The 24,840-nt window shown below is 40.8% G+C and overlaps 1 protein-coding gene across 4 annotated transcripts in view; it reads right to left on the bottom strand.

Moving 5' to 3' along the window:
• Positions 1–24,840, bottom strand: part of capn15 (calpain 15) — a 282,315-nt gene that overhangs the window by 19,792 nt on the left and 237,683 nt on the right. For 3 of the 4 annotated variants that reach the window (XM_060840629.1, XM_060840633.1, XM_060840631.1), the window contains 5 exons: positions 21,098–21,306; positions 18,391–18,574; positions 13,077–13,300; positions 12,099–12,224; positions 11,401–11,553 (listed from right to left, as the gene is read on the bottom strand). In XM_060840629.1, the coding sequence (XP_060696612.1) occupies positions 11,401–11,553; positions 12,099–12,224; positions 13,077–13,300; positions 18,391–18,574; positions 21,098–21,306 (896 nt within the window). The remainder of the gene's footprint in view (positions 1–11,400; positions 11,554–12,098; positions 12,225–13,076; positions 13,301–18,390; positions 18,575–21,097; positions 21,307–24,840) is intronic. The other variant, XM_060840630.1, reaches the window with a different exon arrangement.

The raw sequence follows: 24,840 nt of genomic DNA, 5'->3' as shown, positions 1-24,840 counted from the left end.
TAAGTCAATAATGACATTAGCACAACAGAGAGAGAGGGATGAACTAAGTTCTGCATATAAAGATATAGAAACAGTTTGGCTGTAAATGAGTCGTGACAAAGGTAAGAGTTGTTTGTGGAAGTGTAATACAATCCCCTAACAGTAAGCACAAGGTAGGATGGAAATAAAGAAATAAATACTGAGAGTAAAATAAAACAAAGAACTGCAGATGCTGGAAATTGGAAACAAAAACAAAAATTGCCAAAGAAGCTCAGCAGGTCTGACATCATCTGTGGAGATAGCAGAGCTAACGTTTTGGATCCAATTATCTTTCTTCATAACTCAACAAATGAGAATTTGTCAGAAAGACACAGAGATACTCATGGGAGATTTTAATTTACATATCGACTACAAAAGTCAGACAGGCAAAGGTAGCAAAGATGAGGACTTCATAGAATGTTTCTGGGATAGGTTCTTAGAACAACATATCCTGCAGCTGACTAGATAGGAGGCTATACTAGACCTGATATTCAGTTATGAGGTATGATTAATGAATGATCTCACAGCACCACGGTAAATGCAAGCATTTTACATTCAGTTTGAGGGAAAAAGATTGGGATCAAGAATATAATTCTTAAATTTAAAGAAGGGAATTATTTCAGCATAAAACACAATTAACTTAAGAGAATCTGCAAGTTGGGTGTTAAAGGTAGGCCAACAGAGATGAATGGCAGACATGCAACAGAATAGTCCAGAATAGACAAACTAATAATAGGCCAACAAGTAAGAAAAATTTCAGGGAGTGACCTGCCAGCCGTGTTTAACTATAAATGTAAAAGATAGTATCAAACTATAAGAAAAACCATATAATTGTGCAAAGACAGGTGGAAGGTCAGAAGATTGTACAGAATATAAATAAAAATGCACAGGACCGCAGGGGATTTACAGGGGAAAATTAGAGTCTGAGTAAAAGCTAGGGAGAAATATAAAAATAGATTATAAGAATTCACATAGAGTCATAGAGATGTAGAGCATGGAAACAGACCCTTCGGTCCAACCCGCCCATGCCGAGCAGATATCCCAACCCAATCCCACCTGCCAGCACCCGGGCCATATCCCTCCAACCCTTCCTAATACCTCTTAAATGTTGCAATTGTACCAGCCTCCACCACTTCCTCTGGCAGATCATTCCATACACGTACCATCCTCTGCGTGAAAAAGTTGCCTCTTAGGTCTCTTTTATATCTTTCCCCTCTCACCCGAAACCGATGCCCTCTAGTTCTGAACTCCCCCACCTGTGGGAAAAGACTTTGCCTATTTACCCTATCTATGCCCCTTATAATTTTGTAAACCTCTATAAATTCACCTCTCAGCCTCCGACACTCCAGGGAAAACAGCCCCAGCCTGTTCAGTCTCTCCCTATAGTTCAAATCCTCCAAACCTGGCAAAATCTTTTCTGAGCTGAAAATGTGTTGCTGGTTAAAGCACAGCAGGTTAGGCAGCATCCAAGGAACAGGAAATTCGACGTTTCGGGCCTTCATTCCTGATGAAGGGCTCTGGCCCGAAATGTCGAATTTCCTGTTCCTTGGATGCTGCCTAACCTGCTGTGCTTTAACCAGCAACACATTTTCAGCTCTGATCTCCAGCATCTGCAGACCTCACTTTTTACTCGAAAATCTTTTCTGAACCCATTCAAGTTTCACAACATCTAACCGATAGGAAGGAGACTAGAATTGCACACAATATTCCAACAGTGGCCTAACCAATGTCTTGTACAGCTGCAACATGACCTCCCAACTCCTATACTCAATACTCTGACCAATAAAGGAAAGCATACCAAACACCTTCTTCACTATCCTATCTACCTGTAACTCCACTTTCAAGGAGCTATGAGCTGCACTCCAAGGTCTCTTTATTCAGCAACACTCCGTAGGACCTTACCATTAAACGTATAAGTCCTGCTAAGATTTTCTTTCCCAAAATGCAGCACCTCGCATTTATCTGAATTAAACTCCATCTGCTACTTCTCAGCCCATTGGCCCATCTGGTCCAGATTCTGTTGTAATCTGAGGTAACCCTCTTCGCTGTCCACTACATCTCCAATTTTGGTGTCATCTGCAAACCTACAAACTGTACTTCTTATGCTCGCATCCAAATCATTTAAGTAAATGACAAAAAGTAGAGGTGAAAAATGTGTTGCTGGAAAAGCGCAGCAGGTCAGGCAGCATCCAAGGAGCAGGAGAATCGAAGTTTCGGGCATAAGCCCTTCTTCAGGAAGTAGAGGGCCCAGCACCGATCCTTGTGACACTCCACTGGTCACAGGCCTCCAGTCTGAAAAACAACTCTCCACCACCACCCTGTGTCTTCTACCTTTGAGCCAGTTCTGTATCCAAATGGCTAGTTCTCCATGTATTCCATGAGATCTAACCTTGCTAATCAGTCTCCCATGGGGAACCGTGTTGAACATCTTACTGAAGTCCATATAGATCACATCTACCCCGAATCAGTCCTTGCCTTTCCAAATGCATTTACATCCTGTCCCTCAGGATTCCCTCCAACAAATTGCCCACCACCGAGGTCAGGCTCACTGGTCTATAGTTCCCTGGCTTGTCTTTACCGCCCTTCTTAAACAGTGGCACCATGTTTGCCAATCTCCAGTCTTCCGGCACCTCACCTGTGACTATCGATGATACAAATATCTCAGCAAGAGGCCCAGCAATCACTTCTCTAGCTTCCCACAGAGTTCTCGGGTACAACTGGTAAGGTCCTGGCGATTTATCCGTTTTAAGGCATCCAGCACTTCCTCCTCTGTAATGTGGACACTTTGCAAGATGTCATCATCTATTTCCCTACAGTCTATATCTTCCATATCCTTTTCCACAATAAATACTGATGCAAAATATTCATTTAGTATCTCCCCGATTTTCTACGGCTCCACACAAAGACCGCCTTGCTGATCTTTGAGGGGCCCTATTCTCTCCCTATTTACCCTTTTGTCTTTAATATATTTGTAAAAACCCTTTGGATTCTCCTTAATTCTATTTTCCAAAGCTATCTCATGTCCCCGTTTTGCCCTCCTGATTTCCCTCTATTGGACAAAACTAGATTGTTAAGTCTTTCATCTTTTACAATGGGTTTGTTGGTTTTGGTTCTTTAATATGTAAATCCCAGAACTTCTTTTAAGTCACTTTCTCAAGATAACCTAAATTAAAAATCACACAACACTAGGTTATAGTCTAACAGGTTTAATTGGAAGCACACTAGCTTTCGGAGCAACGCTCCTTCATCAGGTGTTGCTCCGAAAGCTAGTGTGCTTCCAATTAAACCTGTTGGACCATAACCTGACGTTGTGTGATTTTTAACTTTGTACACCCCAGTCCAACACCGGCATCTCCAAATCAAGATAACTTAAGGTAAGAGTCTGTCTGTATCCCAATCTTGAATCAGACTGATTCTATGTCCAAAGTGGAATTTACAAAACGTTACATGGATTGACTGCCTGCAGGTTCTGCATTTTTTGAGCAAAATAGAATGTATCTGCAAATACAAATTCATTCCATAAATTTGTGTGTGTGTGCGTGAGTACAGGAGAGAGAGAGAGAGACAGAGAGCGTGCGTGCGTATGAGTATGAGAGGGAGCTTGTGCATGAGAGAGGGTCTGCATGAGAGTGAGAGAGAGAAAGAGTGAGAGAGAGATGGAGGGGGAGGGAGGGAGGGAGAGGGGGGAAGAGTGTGTGAGAGAGAGGGAGAGGGAGAGAGGGGGGAGAGAGAGTGTAAGTGTGTGAGAGAGGGAGTGAGTGAGGGGGAGTGAGTGAGGGGGAGTGAGGGGGAGGGAGGGGGAGGGAGGGGGGGAGGGGGAGGGAGGGGGAGTGTGTGAGAGAGAGAGAGAGAGAGAGAGACACAGAGAGAGAGAGAGTCTAGTGCAGTAGGGTCACCTGCAGTGTGTCATGAACCCAAGGTCCCAGTTGAGGCCATCCTCATGGATACCAAACTTGACCATCAGCCTCTGCTCGGCCACTCTGCATTGTTGCATAGCCCGATGTCCGCCATGGAGGATGGTCACCCGAAGATCCGAGGCCGAATGTCCCTGACTGCTGAATTGTTCCCCATCTGGGAGGGAACACACCTGCCTGGTGATTGTTATGTGGTGTCCATTTGTCCGTTGTCGTAGCGTCTGCTTGGTCTCGCCAATGTACCATGCCTCGGGCCTTCCTTGCCTGCAGCATGTAAGATAGGCAATGTAGGCTAAACACATGAGTACCTGCTGTGTACATGGTGGGTGGTGTCCTCACGGATAATAGTGTATCCGTGTTGAGACTCTGACTCGTCTTGCAGTGGTTGACATGATAGGGTTGTACGGTGTTGTGGTCAATGTTGACCTGAAGGCTGAGCAGTTTGCTACGAACAATGATCTGTTTAAGGTTTGGTGGTTGTTTAAAGGCTTGAAGTGGAGGCTTTGGGAAGGTCTTGGTGAGTCGCTAATTCTCATCAATAATGTGTTGCAGGCTGTGAAGAACATGGCATAGTGTCTCCATTCCCGGAGTGCACTGGACAACTAAGGATACTCTATTGGTTGCAACCAATGTTGGTCTCGTGAGGAGGTCATTACGGTTTCTCGCTGTGGCATGTCAGAATTAGCCATCAATGAGTTGAGAATTGTACCCTGTTCTTATGAGCGCATCCTTGAGCACCTTCAGGTATCCATCACGTTCCTCATCATCTGAATAAATTCTGTGCATGTGTTGGGCTTGTCCGTACGGGATAGCCATTTTAATATGTTTAGGATGGAAGCTAGAGAAGTGTAGCATTGTGACGTTATCCATGGGTTTGTGGTAGAGTGGAGTGCTGAGGTACTCATCCTTAGTGAGATGCATGTGTCCAAGAATGAGGCAGATACCAAAGAGTAGTCCATGGTAAGTCTGATGGTGGGATGAAACTCATTGATATCACTGTGCAGTTGTTTCAGTGACTCCTCACCATGAGTCCAGAGGAAGAAAATGTCGTCAAAATGTCTGGGGTATAGTGTTGGTTGGAGGTCCTTTGCAGAAAAGAAGTCATATTGGAATCTGTGCATGAAAATGTTGTAATATTGGGGTGCAAATTTGGTCCCCATGACTGTTCTGTGTGTCTGGATGAAGAATTGGTTGTCAAAGGTGAAAATGTTGTGGTCGAGGATGAAGCGGATGAGTTGTAGGAATGTGCTCGGAGATTGGCATTTAGTACTGAAGCTGCTGCCGCGAAGCCATCATTGTGGGGGATGCTGGCGTAGAGAGCTGAAACATCCATTGTGACGAGAAATGTTCTTGGTTCGACTGGTCCATGGGCTTTGAGAAATCTATAGCGTTGTGACAGAAGCTGGGAGGTCCCCTGTACAATGGATTTCAAGATGCCTTTGACAAAAGCCAGAGAGGTTCTCACACAGGGTCCCATTGCCAATACAATGGGACATCCGGGTGTGTTGGCTTTGTGTATCTTTGGCGGGGTCCAAACTGGGCTTAACATGTATGCTCAACCCATCAGGAAATGTGTAAATCACAACACAATCCCATCCATGCTCTCAAAACCAATTGCAACATTGTCAGCAAACCAGCAGATAAAGGAGGAGCCACTGTCAGTCAGAATAGAACAGAATATTGCAAGGAAGTGTACCGACAACTGAACAACCAGGAATACTATAGGCACCTACGGGCCTATCCTACCAAAGGACACACTGTAAATTAAACACTTGATGGAGCAGCAGCACACCGAAAGCTAGTGCTTCCAAGTATGCCTTGGTGTTGTATGATTTTTAAATGAGATTTGAAGATAGCTCGTATTCAAAAAGACGGACAGAAAGCTGGAAGCTATAGGTCAGTTAGTTTGACATCTGTCACAGGGAAGATGTTAAAAAAAGCTGTTATTAAAGAAGTTATAGCAGGGTACTTGGATAAGTTTAAGGTGATCGAGCAGAGTCAATATGGTTTTGAGAAAGGGAAATCATGTTTGACCAATCTATTGAAGTTCTTTGAGAAGGTAACACATACTGTGGATAAATAGGAACCGTGAATATGCTGTACTTAGATTTCCATAAGGCATTTGATAAGGTGCCTCACCAAAACTTATCATGGAAACTAAAATCTCATGATGTAGAGGGGAGCATATCGGTATCAACTGATGTGCCAACAGGAAACAGGGAGTAGGCATAAACCTTTTAATTTGGGAAGATGTCATGGGTGGTGTGCCACAGAGATCTCTGCTGGGACCTCAACGGTTTACAATTTACATAAATGACTGATGAAATTGCAGAAGATACGGTTGCCAAATTTGCTGAATAGATAGGAAACTAAGTTGTGAAGAGAACGTAAGGAGTATACAAAAATATATAGATTTGTTAAAAGAGTAGCAAATATGGGACAAATTGATTGGGAAAACATGAAAATATCCATTTTGACAGGAAGAGTAAAAACGCAGCACATTGTCTAAATACTGAAAGGTTGCAGAGCTCTGCATTGCAGAAGGATCTGGGTATCCTTATGTACGAATCGCAAAAAGTTAGTATGCAGGTAATACAGCAAGTAATTAGGAAAGCTAACAGACTATAATAATTTATTGCGAGGGGTTTAAATGTAAAAGCAGGGAGGTTATGCATCAGCTATACTGGAAGCTGATGAGAATGCATCTGGAGGAATGTGCCCAGTATTAATCACTTTAAGGAAGGATGTAAATATATTGGAGACAGTTCAGAGAAGATTTACAAACTAACATCTGGAATGAGGAGAGGTTAGACAGGTCAGGTTTGTATCTGCTGGAGTTTAAAAGAGCTAGAGGTGACTTGACTTAAACTTAAGGATCCCAAGAGATTTCAGGATTCATTTTGGATGGTCTGGCTCCTAATTTGTATATCTATATGTACATTTGTTTGAAATGTTTATGAGGAGTTGAATTTGAGTAACACTTTGAATGTAGCCTGGCTGTTTCAAAACAAGCTACAAATTTTCCAGTTTGTGACTGTGCAGCAGACCAAACATAAGCTGTGGCCAGGAACCCAGAGCTGCTCCACAATAACATTAAAGGCACAGCAATTCTTAGCACCATCTCTGGCCTGTTTCTCCCCACTGCTATGCCTTGTTAGTCCAATTTGTCATGACAGGACTATCTGCATGCCAAACGAAAGAAGCATACAATAAACAAGGGCAAGCAATCCCACAACTGATGGATCAGATCCAAGCTCTGCAGTCCTGCCAGATCCAGTTGTGAATGATAGCAAACAATTAAACAGCAGCAGATGATGTCTAGACAAATATCCCATCCTCAATGATGAGGGACCCTACCATATCAGTGCAAAAGACAAGGATGAACCAATTGCACTGATTGTCAACCAAATGTACTGAGTAATGTCCCCAGTATGTCAGTCTTCAGCCAACTTGATTCACTGAAATGTTATTAAGAAATAGCTGAAGACACTCAATACCACAAAGGTATGGACTCTGAGAACCTTCTGGCAATAGTACAGAAGACTTGTGCTCCAGAACTAGCCATGGTCCAAGACAGGCTGTTCCAGTACAGCTTCAACACTGACACCTACCTGACAGTGTAGAAAATTGCTTGGGTGTGTCCTGTTCACAAAAAAAAGGACAAATTCAATTGAAACAACTACTGTCCTATCAGTCTACTCTGAAACATTAGCAAAGTGATGAAAGGGTAATCAACAGTGCCATTACTGCACTTGCAAAGGAATAACCTGCTCATTGATGCTCAGTTTGGGTTCTGTCAGGACCACTCAACTCCTGACCTCATTACAGACTTAGTCCAACCATAGTGAAAAGATCTGAACTTTAGAGACAAGATGAAAGTGATTACCTTTGTTGTCAAGGTAGCATTTGCCTGAGTCTGACAACAAGGAACTCTAGTAAATCCAGAGTCAATGGGAATCAGTGGGATGGTTGAGGTTTTTTGGAGGTCAGTCAACTCAGTTCAAAGACATTCAAAGGCAGGCTTTCCTTAGACCTGTGTTGTAGACTCAACCATCTTCAGCTGCTTCAACAACAACTTCCCTCCAATATGAAGTCAAAAATAGGAATATTTGCTGAAGACTGTATAGTTGTTTAGCACCACTCATGGTACCTCTGCTACTAAAGTAGACTGTAACCAAATGCAGTAAGACCTGGACAATATTAAGGCTTGGACTGATGAGTGTCAAGTTGTATTTGCACTACTCAAATGCAAACCCTCTCCAACAAAACGTTATCTAACCATTTCCCCCTTATAATCAGTGGCATTATTATTGCTGAACCTCCCTACTACCAACATTCCTGTTTGTTACCACTGACCATAAGCTGGACCAGCCACATAAATACTATATGAGGAGGTTAAAGGTTAGGAAATCCATAATGATTAGCCCATCACTTATCTCCCAAGTGCCTGTCTACCATCTACAAGGCATAGGTCAGGAGTGTGGTGATGTGTTGGAATTGCCTGGACCAGCGCAGCTCCAAGAACACTGAGAAGCTTGAAATCATCTAGGAGAAAGTAGCCTGCCTGTCTGGTACTCTGTATACCAGTTTCAACATTTATCCCTTCACCACTAACACAGCGGTAGCAGCGTGTAACATACACAAGATGCACTGCATTAACTCAAAGCTCCTTTGACATCACCTTCCAAACCTGCGACCTCTACCATACAAAAGGACATGGCAGCAGATGCACAAGAACACCACAACGGCAAATTCTCCTCCAAGCCACACACCATCCTGACTTGGAACTATATCACTGTCCATTCACAAAATACTGGAATTCCTCTTCTTATAACATTGTGGGTGTTCTTACAGTTTGAGAACTATAGCAGTTAAAGGTGGAGACTTACCACCAACTTCTCAGGACAGTTAGAAATGGGAATAAATGCTGAGATAACCAGTGATGCCTGTGTCCCAGAAATGAATGGAGGAACGAAAAAAACATCTTGAAGTCATTCTTCATTGTTCCATCTTTTAGCAGCCACTGGCAACTGACAACTCCTGGCATAAACGGCTGGATTGGACTCCTGTCCACATCTCAGCATTATCGTGTTTTAGCTCAGGAAGCTGCACCGAGGTCATTCATAAAGCAGCAAAAACTCCCATTACTTCTAAATCACTTCCACTACACAAGTAGACTGTTATTTTATCTTTTTGCAAAGCATGCATTCAATTAGGAAATACCATTTGCAAATGTGTGATTCTAGTTAGATTGGTGTGTGTTGTAAGAGAATGATGGCTCATTACCAAGGAATCTAGCCAACATCAGAAATCATAGCAAAGCTTACACAGGCTCAAAAGGGTGAATATGAAATACATTATTATGTCTTTCATCCTGCTGTTTTGAATCATCCTTCAGCACATAAAATGCCTCAGAAAAAAGGTAAGTAAACAATCTTTAAAGCAACAAGAACGACACAGACAAGATGGCTACAGAATTCTCTACCTGAGCTTTCCTAATTAGTGGGAGTTTTAATTACTGCCTCCATACAGCAGAAGCCCAGAAAGGTAATATGCAGACAGTACACTCTGGGAATAAATTCTTGTTATGTCATTGCTGTCCTGTACCATTTAGGTTGGTTACAATGTTCATGCACAGATTACAGCATTCCAACAGGACTGAGTTAAAGGAGAGTAGAAGCTATCCCAGAGAAAACTACTATCAATACAAACATTCTATAGGTACATTTTTTCCCAACTGGTGCAAATGTAGTTCTTTAAAATATTTTGAAATCATTGCCATATCTGTCACTGCTACTCCTGCTGCAGCTATGTCTCTGCAACTAAGGTACTTCCAAGTTTTTTTTAAATTCCAAGCTACTGGACATTTGCCACTTCTTTCCAATAAAAATTTAACGGACCCTGTTGTAGTTGAAAAACCAACGAGAAGATTAGCATGTGAGGCATCATTAAAATGACTAATTTTATTTCTTCTGGATCATGAAGGCTGGAAATCTGAGCGTAAACTGTTCTAGATAAAAGTTTCTCCCTCCAATGCAATGCATTAAAGTGCAAAGAAAATAAAACTACTGCAGTCCATTCTCAAGTTGGGGTCTACTCATTTATTGCTGATTTTAGGAATATTAGGATTTCTGCCAAAAACTAATTATATGGAATATATCTTCTGATCATCTGCAGTAAGCTTTTGGCATGGGCAGCCCATGCTTATGCAGATGATCACTTACAGTTTAGACGATCTGCCCGCATTTTATGAACCACTTCATCTCTTACTGTGTCGTTCCTTTCACACACCCTATTGTAAACAGCACTTTTTGCTGCCATATTCATACCCATCATGTTCATATTTGCACAAATACCTATAAATTAATCGATAGCAAATTCCACCCCTATTATTAGTGAGAAATGTTGTGGTAGTCCAAGTCTGGTCCTGCTCCACTTTTCGATTTCCTTATCCACAAATGTTTTAAACCTTTACTATATGTTATTGTCAACTAGCAAACTCTAATCACTGAATGTACAGGATTTACATCTACAATGTAAAAGGAAAATCTTTTTTATCCCACAACCTTACATCAATAGTCACTACCTCACTGAAATCTCTTGCTAAGGGCATGCTTACTGAGGGCTGTGACAGTGTCCTTCAGTATTTCTTACTAATTTCACATCTATTACTTATTTCTTCTATAAGCTTATCATTCATCTATATTCCTATATTCTGACAACAGCTGTTAAAAACCTTTAACTCTGTAGAGGACATGTTGGCAAATTGCCCATTTCAGTTCAATACAACTGACTTTTTGTCTTCTACATTTCTGGCCTCTGAGGTCAAAAAAACTTTAATTTCTTTGGTGCAGAGATGATATTCTATTAAAGGATTAGTGTCCCAATTGTGCAAATTGCTAATTCACAGATTTTCCAAGTATATTAGCTTTGCCACTTTCCACATCCATTTTCATCTGTGCTTTCTTTCTTCATCGATGGCCTGCTTAATAACTATAGTATTTCACTGGATCCTTCATCCATGGAAATATTAGGCTATTTTACAAGGAGGGACCACTTGTTTTAGAAATTTTAGTGTGTTATCACCAAATCTGAAACTGGTAAAACTCAAAACCTCTTCAACTTTGTTCCGATTCTTAATACCCAGAGTGTACGTACTATTTAGCCAGTCTAATCCATTGACTGTAGATGTGTATCCACTATCTAATACTGCAAAATTTAAAAATTCTGCCACCAACACATTCATCATTGGCTTGAAACTTCTTGTGACCAATACAAAGCCCTTTCTTTGATCCAGGTCTCTATCTTGTACATTTGAAACCTCCATTTCATTTAGCTTTGAATATTCTATTATACAACTTGGGACAGTTCATAGCATAATGGCACACTTGAAACTTCGAATGACTACCCTGTGTCAAGGTGAATGGAAAAATCGGCTTAACATTTCATACAAAGCCTGTCCTCTTACTTGATAAAGTCGGTGTATTCCATCCAGAAGACGCCCTCACTGCTCCCATGTGCCATCAGCTCATGTCGCAAGTGATCTGGCCAATGTGGCCAATCGTCTGACCAGTTTCCACTCCAGGAAAAACGCCCCCACGGGTTCCGTAGTCTCAACAGCCTGAGCAGAGACAGAGACATTGATTCAAACATCCTTTTCAAACAGAGTCTGGTATTCCATGGACTCAGTATTTAGTGTAGCTCTACATGCAATGCATCGTTTTAAATGTCTGCCATAACCACGCAATCTTCCAAACGTATGGTGGGACCAGATTCTTTGCACAGGAGAATACCTCAAAAGACATTTTGCAAAATGTGAAGATTACTGGTAAGCTGTTAAAACCACCAATACAAAAAAAGCACAGCACTGATTCTATTGTGTACTTAACACACAAATCTAACTGATCAGATTCAGATGTGGAAAACAATTTACCTCTACAGTATATAGTATTTTCAACGTAGTGCAACAATCAAAGGTGCTCCAAAGATGAGCAACTGGCCAGACTTGGAGGAGTGCTGACATTCTCAGAGAGTTGAAAGAGGGAACAGTAAAATCAAGCAGGTAGAAAATAAGCAAGATCATAAACAGCATCAGAGCAAGGTAGTTTTGGAGCTTATTACACTGCAGTGGATGGAATATTTGTCTTTAGTCACAATATCCCTCACCTGTAACCTTGTACATCTCTGACATCAAGGATAGAATATGCATGGCGAGGCCTCAGGCCCATGGTCTCATACACTGTGTCATCCACTTTCATGTTTCCACCTCCACAAGAAGCACCCATCAAAAATCTAAATAATTGAGAAAGGAAAAGGTTACATATATCAATGGAGGTTTCAGGGAGAAGTACAGAAGGATAGTCAGTAGAAGTGGGGTTAATACTTTATTAAAAAAAGGCCTCATTGCTGTTCTGGATTCATCCTGTGGATCTGGCAATCCCACCAGGTTACCTTAGTTGAGGGGCTGGGGGACACATTTTGATGGGGATCTTCTGCTGGGAAAATTCAGGCAATTAATACCAATTGAACCACTCTATCAAAGTAGCAGTATACCACCCAGTACTCCAAATGGCTGCCTTCTATGCTTTCATCATATTATTCTGTGATGGCTTTATGTCCTGAGAAGTGCAGCAATAAGGTAGTTTCAGAATATCACCAAATACATGTGTTATTAAATTAAACTTGATAAAATAAAACTTTAGTTGGCACTGATCAGTCAGGAATATATGACAATGATGTCATATACATCACTAAATGATCCAAAGCAACATCCTGTACTGACACAGTTGATTCATATCTCTACTGTTTAAGATTGGAATATTTGGGATGGCCAATCCTCTAATCTTCAATTTAATATGCAATTCTAGTTCAAAGCAAATAATAGGTGTGTCTGTATAGGGATACTCAAAAATACAGCAGAGAATTGAAGATTACAATATTTGTAAATGTACATTGACATTTATACTGAATCAAGTCCAATGTATGGAAAAAAAATACAAAATTACTGCAGATTCTGGAAATGTGAAACAAAAACAAACTCCTGGAACATCTCGGTAGCTCTGACAACATCTATGGAGAGAAATCAAAGTTAACATTTTGGGTCTAGTGACCCTTCTTCAGAAGATGTATGTACATTTTGCTTACCCAGCTTCCTTCGAGCTCAGCATTTTGACCCAAATGAGATCTGTATCAATGGGTTCCTCACGTGGATTTGTCGAACTGACTTGGAGCATGAGGCTCTCGCAAGGGGCACCTGTCAGTGTGGCTAGTCCTTCAATGGCCCGCCCAGCCTGCAGGGCAAAGTAGGAGCCATGAAGCTTAGCTAGAGCTTTCTCGATCAGAGCAACCCACAGCTGCTTCCGCTGGGCCTGTTCGTACCAGAAAGACATGGTTAGATACACTATATAGAAGGCTGCCTGAGCATTTGCTAAAAAACAACTTACCTTTAATGTAGGAAGGCACCCTAGAGTTAGCAAGAACTGATGCCTACCGCCAAGTTTGGATAGTCAAAAGCTTGAGACAGGTTTGAAGGAATGTCTCAAACAAACAGAGAGGCAGAGACTTAGGGAAAGAATTCCAGAGTCTCAACAGCTGAAAGCACTTGCTAAAGGCAGCAGCTTTTACCTGTGAAAGCTTAAAATTTTCCTAACAACCAGCACTAGTGAAAATGGGTCCAAAAGTTCAAATCGTGTACACCTTGATATGTGTAAATTGTCATGTGAGCTGTAAGTGATAAAGCTACATTCATGCATTCAGCTCTTTAAACACTACTTGTTTCAGGGTTTAAGGAGGATGATGGCAGTAGCTATATTGAAACAAATGTGGGGCATGATGTACAGGGGACTTTGGTTTTACCATATCAACATGATTCTCTCATGACTGGCACAACCTGCAAATTGCTGAGAGCACCAGACAATCTCAGAAATGAAGAACATGCTCCTTATGTATTTTTGATTTGATTAGAAGGCACTTAACTCTTTGGATAGTCTATATTCTCCTCCGGCAGGCATGAGTGACAGAATTGAGCCAAGTTAACTTGCCTTTATATTCTCCCTATAGCCATCTTGCCATTCCCCAGGATCATAATATTAATGGTTTAGATATTAACATCAACTAAAAAGTGCAAACTCCACAAAGATAATCACACAAGGCTGGAATCGAACCCAGGTCTCTGGCACTGTAAGGCAGCAGTGCTAACCACTGAGCCATCATACTGCAACCTGCTAAAATACTTTGCATTAAAAATTAAATATAAATCCAGCTTACAAACACCAGACACTATACTGCCCCAGTTTGATAAATGATTCTAATTGCACAGCTGAACCTCTGTAATACTCAAAAGTTCAATATCTCCTTTCAACGTGGCAAAAGCAGAAATAAGTATGGAAACTTTGATATTGTACTGAAAATGTTAAAGATTATCCTTTTATTTAAAAGCAATGAGCACACTGAACCACTGGGATTAATCAAACGTGAATGACAAGATCCAGGTTGATGAAACAGAAAAAAGTGGAAGTCTTGCACTTACATTCCACCTTGTCATGCTTTTCTGCTGTTCTTAAGGTAGAAACTCTGCTTTGAATAGTTTGAATAAAAAATGCTAGCACTCTTTAAATAGACAGTGGTAGTGTTGACTTAAGATCCATGGGATTTGGACATCACTGGCTAGGACAGTGTTTATTGTCCATTCCTATTTACCCAGAGGACAGTTAAGAGTCAATCATATTTATGTGGGTCTGGAATCACATGTGAGGCTAGACAAGGTAAGGAAAGCAGTTTCCTTCCCTCAGGGTCGTTAGTAATGAGGTGGGTTTTTCTGACTACTAACAACAGTTTCATGGCCATCATTAGAATTTTGATTCCAGATTTTTATTAAATTCAAATTGCATCGTCTGCCATGGTGAGATGTGAACCTGGGTTCCCAGAATGTTACCTACGTCTCTGGATTCAAAGTCTAGCAATACCACCACTGGGCATCACTTTCCCTTAATGCACTAGCCTGCTTTACTTCAAAGATGCAGGAACAGAAAAGATGGAAGGAAATGAAGAGGAAGTTGGAGAATTGAGATTTCGAACAAGAATCAACTGTTATGAAGACTGTATTTTAATTATGCTGATAGTATATAGATGATTATCATAGATTTTGGTTAAAATGTATGCTTTTTACATCTAAATATGCTACTGCTAATAAATAACCAACACCCTGTATCACTTAATAAAAATTGAAAGAATTGTGGATGCTGTAAATCAGAAACAAAAACAGAAGTTGCTGAAAAACCCAGCAAGTCTGGCAGCATCTGTGAAGAGAAATCAAAGTTAACATTTCGGGTCTAGTGACCCTTCCTTAGAATCGATGTTAGCTAGGAAAATGCCAGTTTATATGCAGAAGATAGGGGATAAGGAGTAAACGATAGGTAGGAATAAAGCCCAAAGAGTATTTGGAGAGACGAAGGAGTCGATAACGACCTGGCTGGGACAGTGAATAGCTGTGAATGGAGACCTTTAGTGGCTAACAGAAGGTAGTGTGCAATGCTGATCTGTATCACTTGCTCTCTTACACTGTACATTCAATGTTCCCGTCATTTAGTTTTCGATTGAAATGATCTTTGACATTTAAAAGACTTAATGTAAATTAATGTGTGCAAATCAATAAAGTTTACGCTGTTGAATTAATCAGTTGCCATTTTTGAAGCACTAAATTCATTTTACACCTTATTTGCCCCATATACTACTGCATGCTATAGAAAATGATCATTTGAGACTCCTGCAACACCCTTCCTATATACAAAAATGACATTAATTTCTCAATGTTTATGACCCGATAATAATTCTGAGTGTAGACACTGGTCATAGGATGAGAACTGTACCGAGGAAACGGGCTTGCAGTCTATTTCAGATATTTAAGCAATTTTGCACAGCAAGGTGGAATAACCGAGCACTCTGTAGGCTCCAGTTTTCAGAATGCAAGAAACACTCAGTTCATAAATGATGAGGACACAACGTGGATACCTACAGTATGATTTCAACACAGCGTCTTAGATTAGGGGCATTTCACTTCCAAACTGAATCCAAAAAAACGCAGGATGTGAAAGGATTTTTAAAAAAGTTCTATGGCCAGTGGCATTTTACTTCACCAGCATGTCAATTTTTCACAATGAAAACTGTTTCCAAGAAATGAGGGACCTTCCCAAAGCATCCTCCAGCACTGCAATATACAATCAACTGACTCATTTTTGTTTGAAGAACAAATGTTCTCCTTTCAAAACATTCTGAGTTTTGGATCAACCTACTTACCTTTACAACAAACAGCTCAGGGATTTTTTGTTTTGTTTGCTCTCATGATGTGGGTGATGTTGGGTCATAATGTTCTATGCTCCTACTGTGTTCAGAGAAAGCAACAGACCTTCACCTGATCTGCTGCACACCACACTGCTGAAGGTGGGAACATGGCTCTTATATAATCAATTCAAGGATTTTTCTCCGGCAATACTTCAGGAACAGCATTACAAGTCAGACTGCATGATCTGGAGATAATTTGGAAGTGATGATATTCCCATCACATTGCTGCTTTCTCCTTCTCTGGTTGTGAAGATTTCATGGGAGGGAAGTACCGTTTAAGTGGTCATGGTGAGTTGCTTCATTGCATTCTGGAGAACCTATACCTGTGCTTGTGATGGAGGGATGGCTACTGATCCAGAGATGGGGTGGCCAACGAGCAGTTTGCTCTTCTAAATGCACGAGTGCTTTCTGTGTTACATTTTAAGATCAAGAGGCTGGAGGAGTCAAGAGGTGTACACAAACCAGACAAAATAGAAGCAGAATAGACCATTCTGAGGAAGGGTCACTGGACTTGAAACGTTAACCCTGCTTTCTCTCCACAGATACTGCCAGACCTGCTGCGTCTGTCAAGCAATTTTTGTTTGTGAGCAGAATAGACTGTTTGGTCTCTTGAGCCGACACCACCATTTAATAAGATCATTTGATCAATAGGGCTGATTTGTTTGTGTTTAGAATTCCACATTCCCAACTACTTTGATAACTTTTAATTCTCACACCCAACAAGAATCTATCCCCCTCTTTCTTAAAAGGTGAGTCACTTGTCACGGTGTCTTATTCATGTATCCATTTTTGAGAATGATATGGCTGGTCCAGCTACGTTTCTGGTCAGTGATTGTTCACTTGGTTTTTAATACTAGGAGGATCCTAGCAATTATGGTGCTATTCAAGGTTAAGGGAGGTAGTTTAGCATGTTGGAAATAGTCTTTGCCTGGCACCTAATCGATATAAACGTTACCTGTCACTTAAGAACCCAAGATAAGTTCTACTCCAGACACAAAAGGTGCTTCTCTCCTGAGCTTAAAATGGAGGTGAAATCATCAAAAAACTGAAAGAACTGCAAAGGCTGTAAATCTGAAACAAAAGTAGAAATTGCTGGAAAATCTCAGCTGGTCTGGCAGCTTCTGTGGGGAGAAATCAGAGTTAATATTTTAGGTCCAGTGACCCTTCTTCACAACAGTTCTGAAGCAATGCAAAAAATGCAAAAGGGATAAACTCCTATGGGCCAAATGTCTGAAAACAAAAAGATAAAACATGATAAATTGTCATGTCTGCTGAAGTGTTTTGATGCTGGAGCTGTTTCGCTGACAGCTTTAGATTGATGATAAATGTCCAGTTCTAATTCCAATCACCTTGGATTTGAGTTGTTGAGAATTGGTCACAGTCCATTACTTCAGATTTTTCAGATAGACAGAAATATTGGTATTTGGAAACTCAATCAAGTTCCCAGGGACTTCTAAGAAACAGGATTTCAGGAGGGATTGAAATGCTGTGGTTTGAGGTGTCTTTACCCATTCTGATTGCTGAATGTGTAAGCAGAACTTTAAGTTCACACAAGGTTGTGAGACCATAATTAGTGTAGGACCCAGTTCTCTCAATGCCAGTCTTTTCCGTAATTATGGCAATTAAACCATATTCGACATCTCTTTGAATACTATGACAACCTAGTTCTCCAAAGTCACTATTTAAAAAAAAACTCTGGGTTCAATTCCAAGAGCTGAAAATGTGTTGCTGGAAAAGCGCAGCAGGTCAGGCAGCATCCAAGGAACAGGAAATTTGATGTTTCGGGCACAAGCCCTTCATCAGGAAAGCCCTTCCTGATGAAGGGCTTGTGCCCGAAACGTCGAATTTCCTCTTCCTTGGATGCTGCCTGACCTGCTGCGCTTTTCCAGCAACACATTTTCAGCTCTGATCTCCAGCATTGCAGACCTCACTTTTTCCCTTCAATTCCAAGAACTTACATTGTACAACTCTTTTCAATCTTGAGAATATCTAAATAGTCCAAAATTTTCCAGTACTCCCGTGTTAGACTGTAAATATAGATAGGTGTTTTCAAAGTTTACAAATAGTTTCAGATAGGTCATGTGCTGTTGATTAGGACTGAAGTGTAATGCCCTCTTACCTGAGAAAAAAGAAGATAGCCATATTCATCACATGGTAACATATCATCCACCAGCACCGTTATCCAGGTTCCATCTTTGCACAACCGTACCTGATAGGCTCCCTCATGGCAGATAGTCCGGGTTATCATCACTCTCTCCACCAGCTCAGGCCGCTCAGCAAGCACAGCAAGTGCACTCAAAAACCTGGTACAGAGTGCAAAAGGTCAGGGAAGTTACAAAACTGAACTGCAGGATTTTATACATCTTAATGGCAGAACAAAACACACACTAGGAAAGTGATTGTAGTGATAGGAGCGAGGCCCAGTTGGACTTCATTCAGTATGAGGTTCTTGACTGGGATTGTTAACCTTGGCAATCAGGGAGCCCTGGCTGACAGTATAAAAAGTGTCTCAGGGATTCTCCTCACTCTAGGAACTGGCTTTGAGCTATCTGGTCAGAATCCACATATTGTGCACGTGAAAGTAAATGGTGACTTGGTGATGGGAAATCACTCTCCATGGAATTATTTCAGTGTTCATCCACAAAACTGAAGAAAATTAATTAAGAGTTTATTTTCAGGACAGCAGCATTAGAAAAACAAAACAGAGAACAAACAGAAAAATGGCCCTCACCAAAGTTACCTTCAAAACTTTCCATTTGACAGATGCTGAATGACCATATGTTCTCTCTCTTCAAAGTTTCCACATTTGCAATTTCTATTTTCATAAAATATATGTACCAATTCTCCCCACCTTTTTAACAACCAAACAAAAACTAAACTGACGTTGAAAATAGCTAAAGGTTTTCTTGTGTCGCAGCACTGAATGGACATCCAGGTGCAGGGAAATAATCAGCCTCCAGTGCCATCAATCAAACTTCAGCCAACATTTCCAGGTCATGGACAGTTTCCAGCTACCCATCCTACCAACCTGCAGTATTTAATAATATGTAAATAATATTCAGCTCCTCTATTCTTCCTGCCAGAGTACATAACCTCACTTTTTCCACATTATATTCCATCTACTAAATTTTTGCCCAGTTGGTTAACCTTTCTATATCACTCTGCAGAATCTTTGTCATCTTCAATAGTTGCCTTTCCACCCATTTTTGTCTCATTTGCAAACTTGGCACTAGTGCATTCACTTTACTAGTCCAAGTCATTATATATTGTGTATATATTATGACCCCAACACTGATCCCTGTGGCACATCACTAGTTCCAGCTTGCCATCCTGAAAATGCACAACTACCCCCATATCCACACTCGTTGTCTTCTTTTAGTTAGCTCATTCTCTATCCACACTAATTTACCATCTCCACTTCAATGGGCTGTTCTCTTATTACGTAGCCTGAAAATCCAAGGACATTACATCCACTGCTTCCTCTATCGATCCTGCTTGTCAGCACCTCAAAGTCGTCTAGTAAATTTGTCAGGCCTGATTTCCCCTTCATGAAGATGACTCTGCTTAATTATTTAGTGAGGCAGATATTTTCATAATCCTTCTGAATTTGCTCTGCAGCCCCAACTTCAACAATGATTTGCAATCTTTTGAGTTATTTTTCAGCAATGCAGTCACTACAAACAGATGCCAATACTACTGCCCTGATCATACGGAGTTTGGATCTCTCTCCTGTGGTGCTATATTTTTTACATCACAGATTCCCAGCTCTGTGTTGATAGAACTGGGAGCAAAAGCAAAGAAATGGAAACTTTTCCAATTCTAGTGTTCAACTTTGCTATATATCACTGCAAGGGAGTTACATGAGAAGCCTGATAGTAGGAATAATACAGCAAGCAAAGCCTTAGTTTTGCCCTGTTGCCACTATGAAGCTGTATAACATCTGGCAAATTAATCCAAGCTTCAGTAAGAACTTCCTGCAAGTAAACATTTCTGTTGTCAACAATTAAATCAACATATAAGATGTATCATATGTCCCCTAAACAGAGGGAATTGGTAGTCCTTGACCGTGAATCAAAAAAATCCAGATTCAACAGGATTCAACAGGTAATAGGGAAGGCCAAGTGAAACATTTCCTTTATTTCAAAGGGAATGACGTAAAAAAGTTGGAAAGACTGACGAAGTATAGAAAGCACTAGTCAAATTAAACTAGAATCCTGTGGACAGTTTTGGGTCTCTTCTCTAAATGAAGGTGCACTGGTATTGGATTCAGTAAAGAGAAGGCTCACTAGGCTGATACTAGATATGGAGGGACTATTTTATGAAGTGAGGTTGAATACATGGGGCCTGTACTCAATAGAATGTAGAAGCATACAGGATCCTTGAGGGATTGAGAGATGCAGTAAGGTTGTTTCCCCTTGTGGTACAGTCTAGGACAGAGGGCATAATCTTAGAATAAAGGTGTGCACATTTAAGACAAAGATGAGGAGTAATTTCTTCTTTCAGAGAGAAGTGAATCTGTAGAATTCTTTATCATAGAAGGCTGTTGAGGCTGGGTTATTAAGGATATTCAATGATGAGATAGACAAATTTTTAATCAGTAAGGGAATCAACAGTTATAGGGAAAAGGCAGAGAAATACAGTTGAGGATTATCACATCAGCTATAATCTCATTGAAAAACAGGGCAAACTTGATGGGCTGAAGGTCTACTTCTCTCATATGTCTGATGATTGTAAATAGCATACACAGAAATGTTCCAGGAGCAGTGAGGTTTTACCTCAACTTACTCAACACACTGATTTGACAGGGTTGCACATGGACACATTACCAGCAATTGCCCAGCAGCCCCTGGGAGATGTCAGACGGACGTGGGGTTCGGAAGATGGACCATTTGATATTCCGATCTTTGAAACTGTTGCAGCTGATTTCATGAGGCCGCAGCCATTGCTTCACCCTCTGCTGTACACTGTCTCCCTCTGGGAAACCAACAGACTGTGGGCCTGGGGGAAAGCTGTCATCCACAAAGTTCACATTGTTCTAAAAAGAGAAGAATATTTGGTTTCTTTTAGGCAGCAGAATAAAAATAAATGGCACAAATATTGTTCTGTATAAAATTCTCTCACCTTGGCTCAGCAGCAGAATATGTTTCATATTATCAACAGAACACAGAGCTTCCTAATGTTCTGCCAAGCTACCACCAGGAAGAACTAGACAGATGTACAGGGACACCCAGAGGGAGGTCAAACTGAGAATCACCCCTTATATAACATGACACATTTCTAATGGCTCTTAAAACATAACATTTTTTTGATGAGCTGCTCAAATATTTCCTTCAGTGGTTCTGTGTCAACGTCATATTTGATTAACCACCAATGAAACACCTTGGGATATCTTAGTTTGTTAAATATGTAAATACAGGTCATTTGCAGATTACCTTTTGCTGAGAACTGGAGCTGAGCAATATCTCTGATGCATATGCTCCTTTTGAGCTGTAATTTAAGATCGGTTCACCTTAATCCCAAACTTTATTTTTCAAAATTATGTTTTGCTTACTGACAGATTTTTAAGGTGCCTATCTCGTGAGCAGATCATATTTAACAATTAATTCTAAAAACATCTCAGAATTCTGGCCTTACCAGGGATGTCCAAATCCCATGAAATAATTAATTTTAAAAATGTAACTTTAATCTATGGATTACTGATCATTGTACACCATGGAAATTTGATTTACCTATACCGTGGAGGCACACACTGTGAAATGAATGAGAAAAGAAAGGAGGTTTAACTCATTTGAAACCCATATAGTTACAATCAGGTTCCAGAACTCAAACGGCCACAGAGCAGTTCACTATGTTAGCTGGGGTAGAATATACACGATTTTCCTCAGTGAGTCACCTTCCATCTCTCCTATCACTACATCAAACTGTTGTACTGATGTGGAGAGATATATATGTGATTCAAACAAGTGCATGGGAGAAGTGAGTGCCGGTTCTTGGGACGAGTACTGGAGAAAGTGAGGGCTGAACTATGGAATTGTCTACACCCAAACAATGCTGAGGCTAATGTTGTTGCGAATTTCATGGGGCTAGGAAAGTGAACAGGGTTTCAAACTAAATAGAGGGGCAGGGGACCAAGTGTGGAAAACTGTGGTATATCAAAGAGTTGAGGTAAAAGTAGATAATGGTAAAATAGGAAATGAAGGCTCAGAGAATATCAGGAAGGAACTGAGAGTTAAAAAAACCTTGAAATACACCAATTAAAACTGGATGTTTTAAAATGATAAAGAGAAATCTTAAGTTTCTGTACCTGAATGCATGTAGAATTCATAGCAAAGTTAATAAATTGATAGCACAAATTAAATAGCTATGATCTTATAGCCTTTATGGAGACAAAGCTCCAGGATGACAAGGATTGGTTGCTGAATGCTGGTAGATATGTGACATTTAAGCAGAACAGAAAGCCAGTTAAATGTGGAGGGATAGCACTGTTCATCAAGGATGGCATTTGTGCATTGGGTAAAGATGATGTTGGTTCTGGAGATCAGGATGTAGAACTGGCTTGGGTGGATACAAGTAGCAGCAGAAAGAAATAGCAGAAAGAACTCCCTAGCTTCCCAGAAGCTAGGGAGGAGATTGCAGAGCCTTTAGCTTTGATCTTTATGTCGTCATTGTCGCAAAAGTGCCAGAAGTCTGGAGGATAGCTAATGTGGTCCCTTGTTCAAAGGGAGTCGAGACAACTCTAGTAATTACAGACCAGTGAGTCTTACTTCAGTTATAGGTAAAGTGTTGGTAAGGATTATAAGAGATAGAATTTACCATCATCTAGAAAGGAATAATTTGATTAGGGAGAGTCAACACGGTTTTGTGAAGGGTAGATCGTGCCTCACAAAACTTATTGAGTTTTTAGAGAAGGTGACCAAATAGGTGGATGAGGGTAAAGCAGTTGAGGTGGTGTGTATGGATTTCAGTAAAGTGTTGATAAGGTTCCCCATGGTACGCTATTACATAAAGTATGGAGGCATGGATTGAGGATGATTTAGCAGTTTGGATCAGAAATTGGCTAGCTGAAAGAAGACAAAGGATGGTGGTTGATGGGAGATGTTCATCCTGGAGTTCAGTTAGTAGTGGGGTACCGCAAGGATCTGTTTTGGGTCCACTGCTGTTTGTCATTTTTATAAATGACCTGGATGAGGGCATGGAAGGATGAGTTAGTAAATTTGCAGATGGCACTAAGGTTGGTGAAGTGTGGATAGTGTAGAATGATATTGCAGTTACAGAGGGATATAGATAAGCTGCAGAGCTGGGCTGAGAGGTGGCAAATGGAGTTTAATGTAGAGAAGTGTGAGGTGGTTCACTTTGGAAGGAGCAACAGGAATAGAGAGTACTCGGCTAATGGAAAGATTCTTGGTAGTGTGGACGAGCAGGGACATCTCAGTGTCCATGTGCATAGACTCCTGAAAGTTGTGACCCAGGTTGATAGGGTCGTTAAGAAGGTGTACAAAGTGTTCGCTTTTATTTGCAGAGGGATTGAGTTTTGAAACCATGAGGTCACGTTACAGCTGTACAAAACTCTGGTGCAGCTGCACTTGGAGTACTGCATACAGTTTTAGTCGCCTCATTACAGGAAGGCATTGGAAAGGGTGCAGAAGAGATTTACCAGGATGTTGCCTGGTATGGAGGGAAGGTCTTATGAGGAAAGGCTGAGGCACTTGAGGATGTTTTCATTTGAGAGAAGAAGGTTAAGAGGCATATAAGATGATCAGAGGATTAGATAAGGTGGACAGTGACAGCGTCTTGCCTCGGATGGTGATGGCTAGCACAAGAGGACATCGCTTTAAACTGAGGGGTGATACAGGACAGATGTCAGAGGTAGGTTTTTTTACTCAGAGAGTAGTATGCCTTGCCTGCAACAGTAGCAGACTTGCCAATTTTAAGGGTATTTAAATGGTCACTGGGTAAACATATGGATGATAATGGAAGAGTGTAGGTTAGATAGGCTTCAGGTTGGTTTCACAAATTGGTGCAACATTGAGGGTTAAAGAGCCTGCATTGCACTGTTTTGTTCTATGTTCTATGTCACTGGTGGGGATGATTTACAGGCTCCCTAACGGTAACCACAATGTAAACTATCCTTGAATATCCCTGCAATTTGAAGCCCCAGCTTCTGCCACAGGCACATTCATCCACATTCTTTTTCTGCTCTGTACCCTCTTACATGCGGCACTGAAAGTACTACAAAGATAACCATCTCTTCGGATCCTGTTCTTTAATCTTTCTTCAATTGCAGAAACACAAGAGGATTTGTACCCTTTTCCTAGCCATGTCTTTGGTTCCAAAATGGATTACAACTTCTAGTTTTAATCATTTTCTCAAAAGATATCCTGCACTCAGTGATGTCCACAATGCTAGCACCAATGGAGAGTCTCATTATCATGAAGGAAAACAAATTCACTAACTTAGCAGGAAGAAAAACTTTTTTGACTTTTTCTGGGGTTTCACAGACTGCCTATTGCTAACTATCAAATCCTCTAGGACAGTCACAATGGTGCACTGTTAGCTGGTCTCTCACAGC

Source organism: Hemiscyllium ocellatum, chromosome 20 (assembly GCF_020745735.1).
Source record: "Hemiscyllium ocellatum isolate sHemOce1 chromosome 20, sHemOce1.pat.X.cur, whole genome shotgun sequence".
In the NCBI taxonomy this organism is placed as follows: domain Eukaryota; kingdom Metazoa; phylum Chordata; class Chondrichthyes; order Orectolobiformes; family Hemiscylliidae; genus Hemiscyllium; species Hemiscyllium ocellatum.
This window is presented reverse-complemented; position numbering and strand designations above follow the sequence as displayed.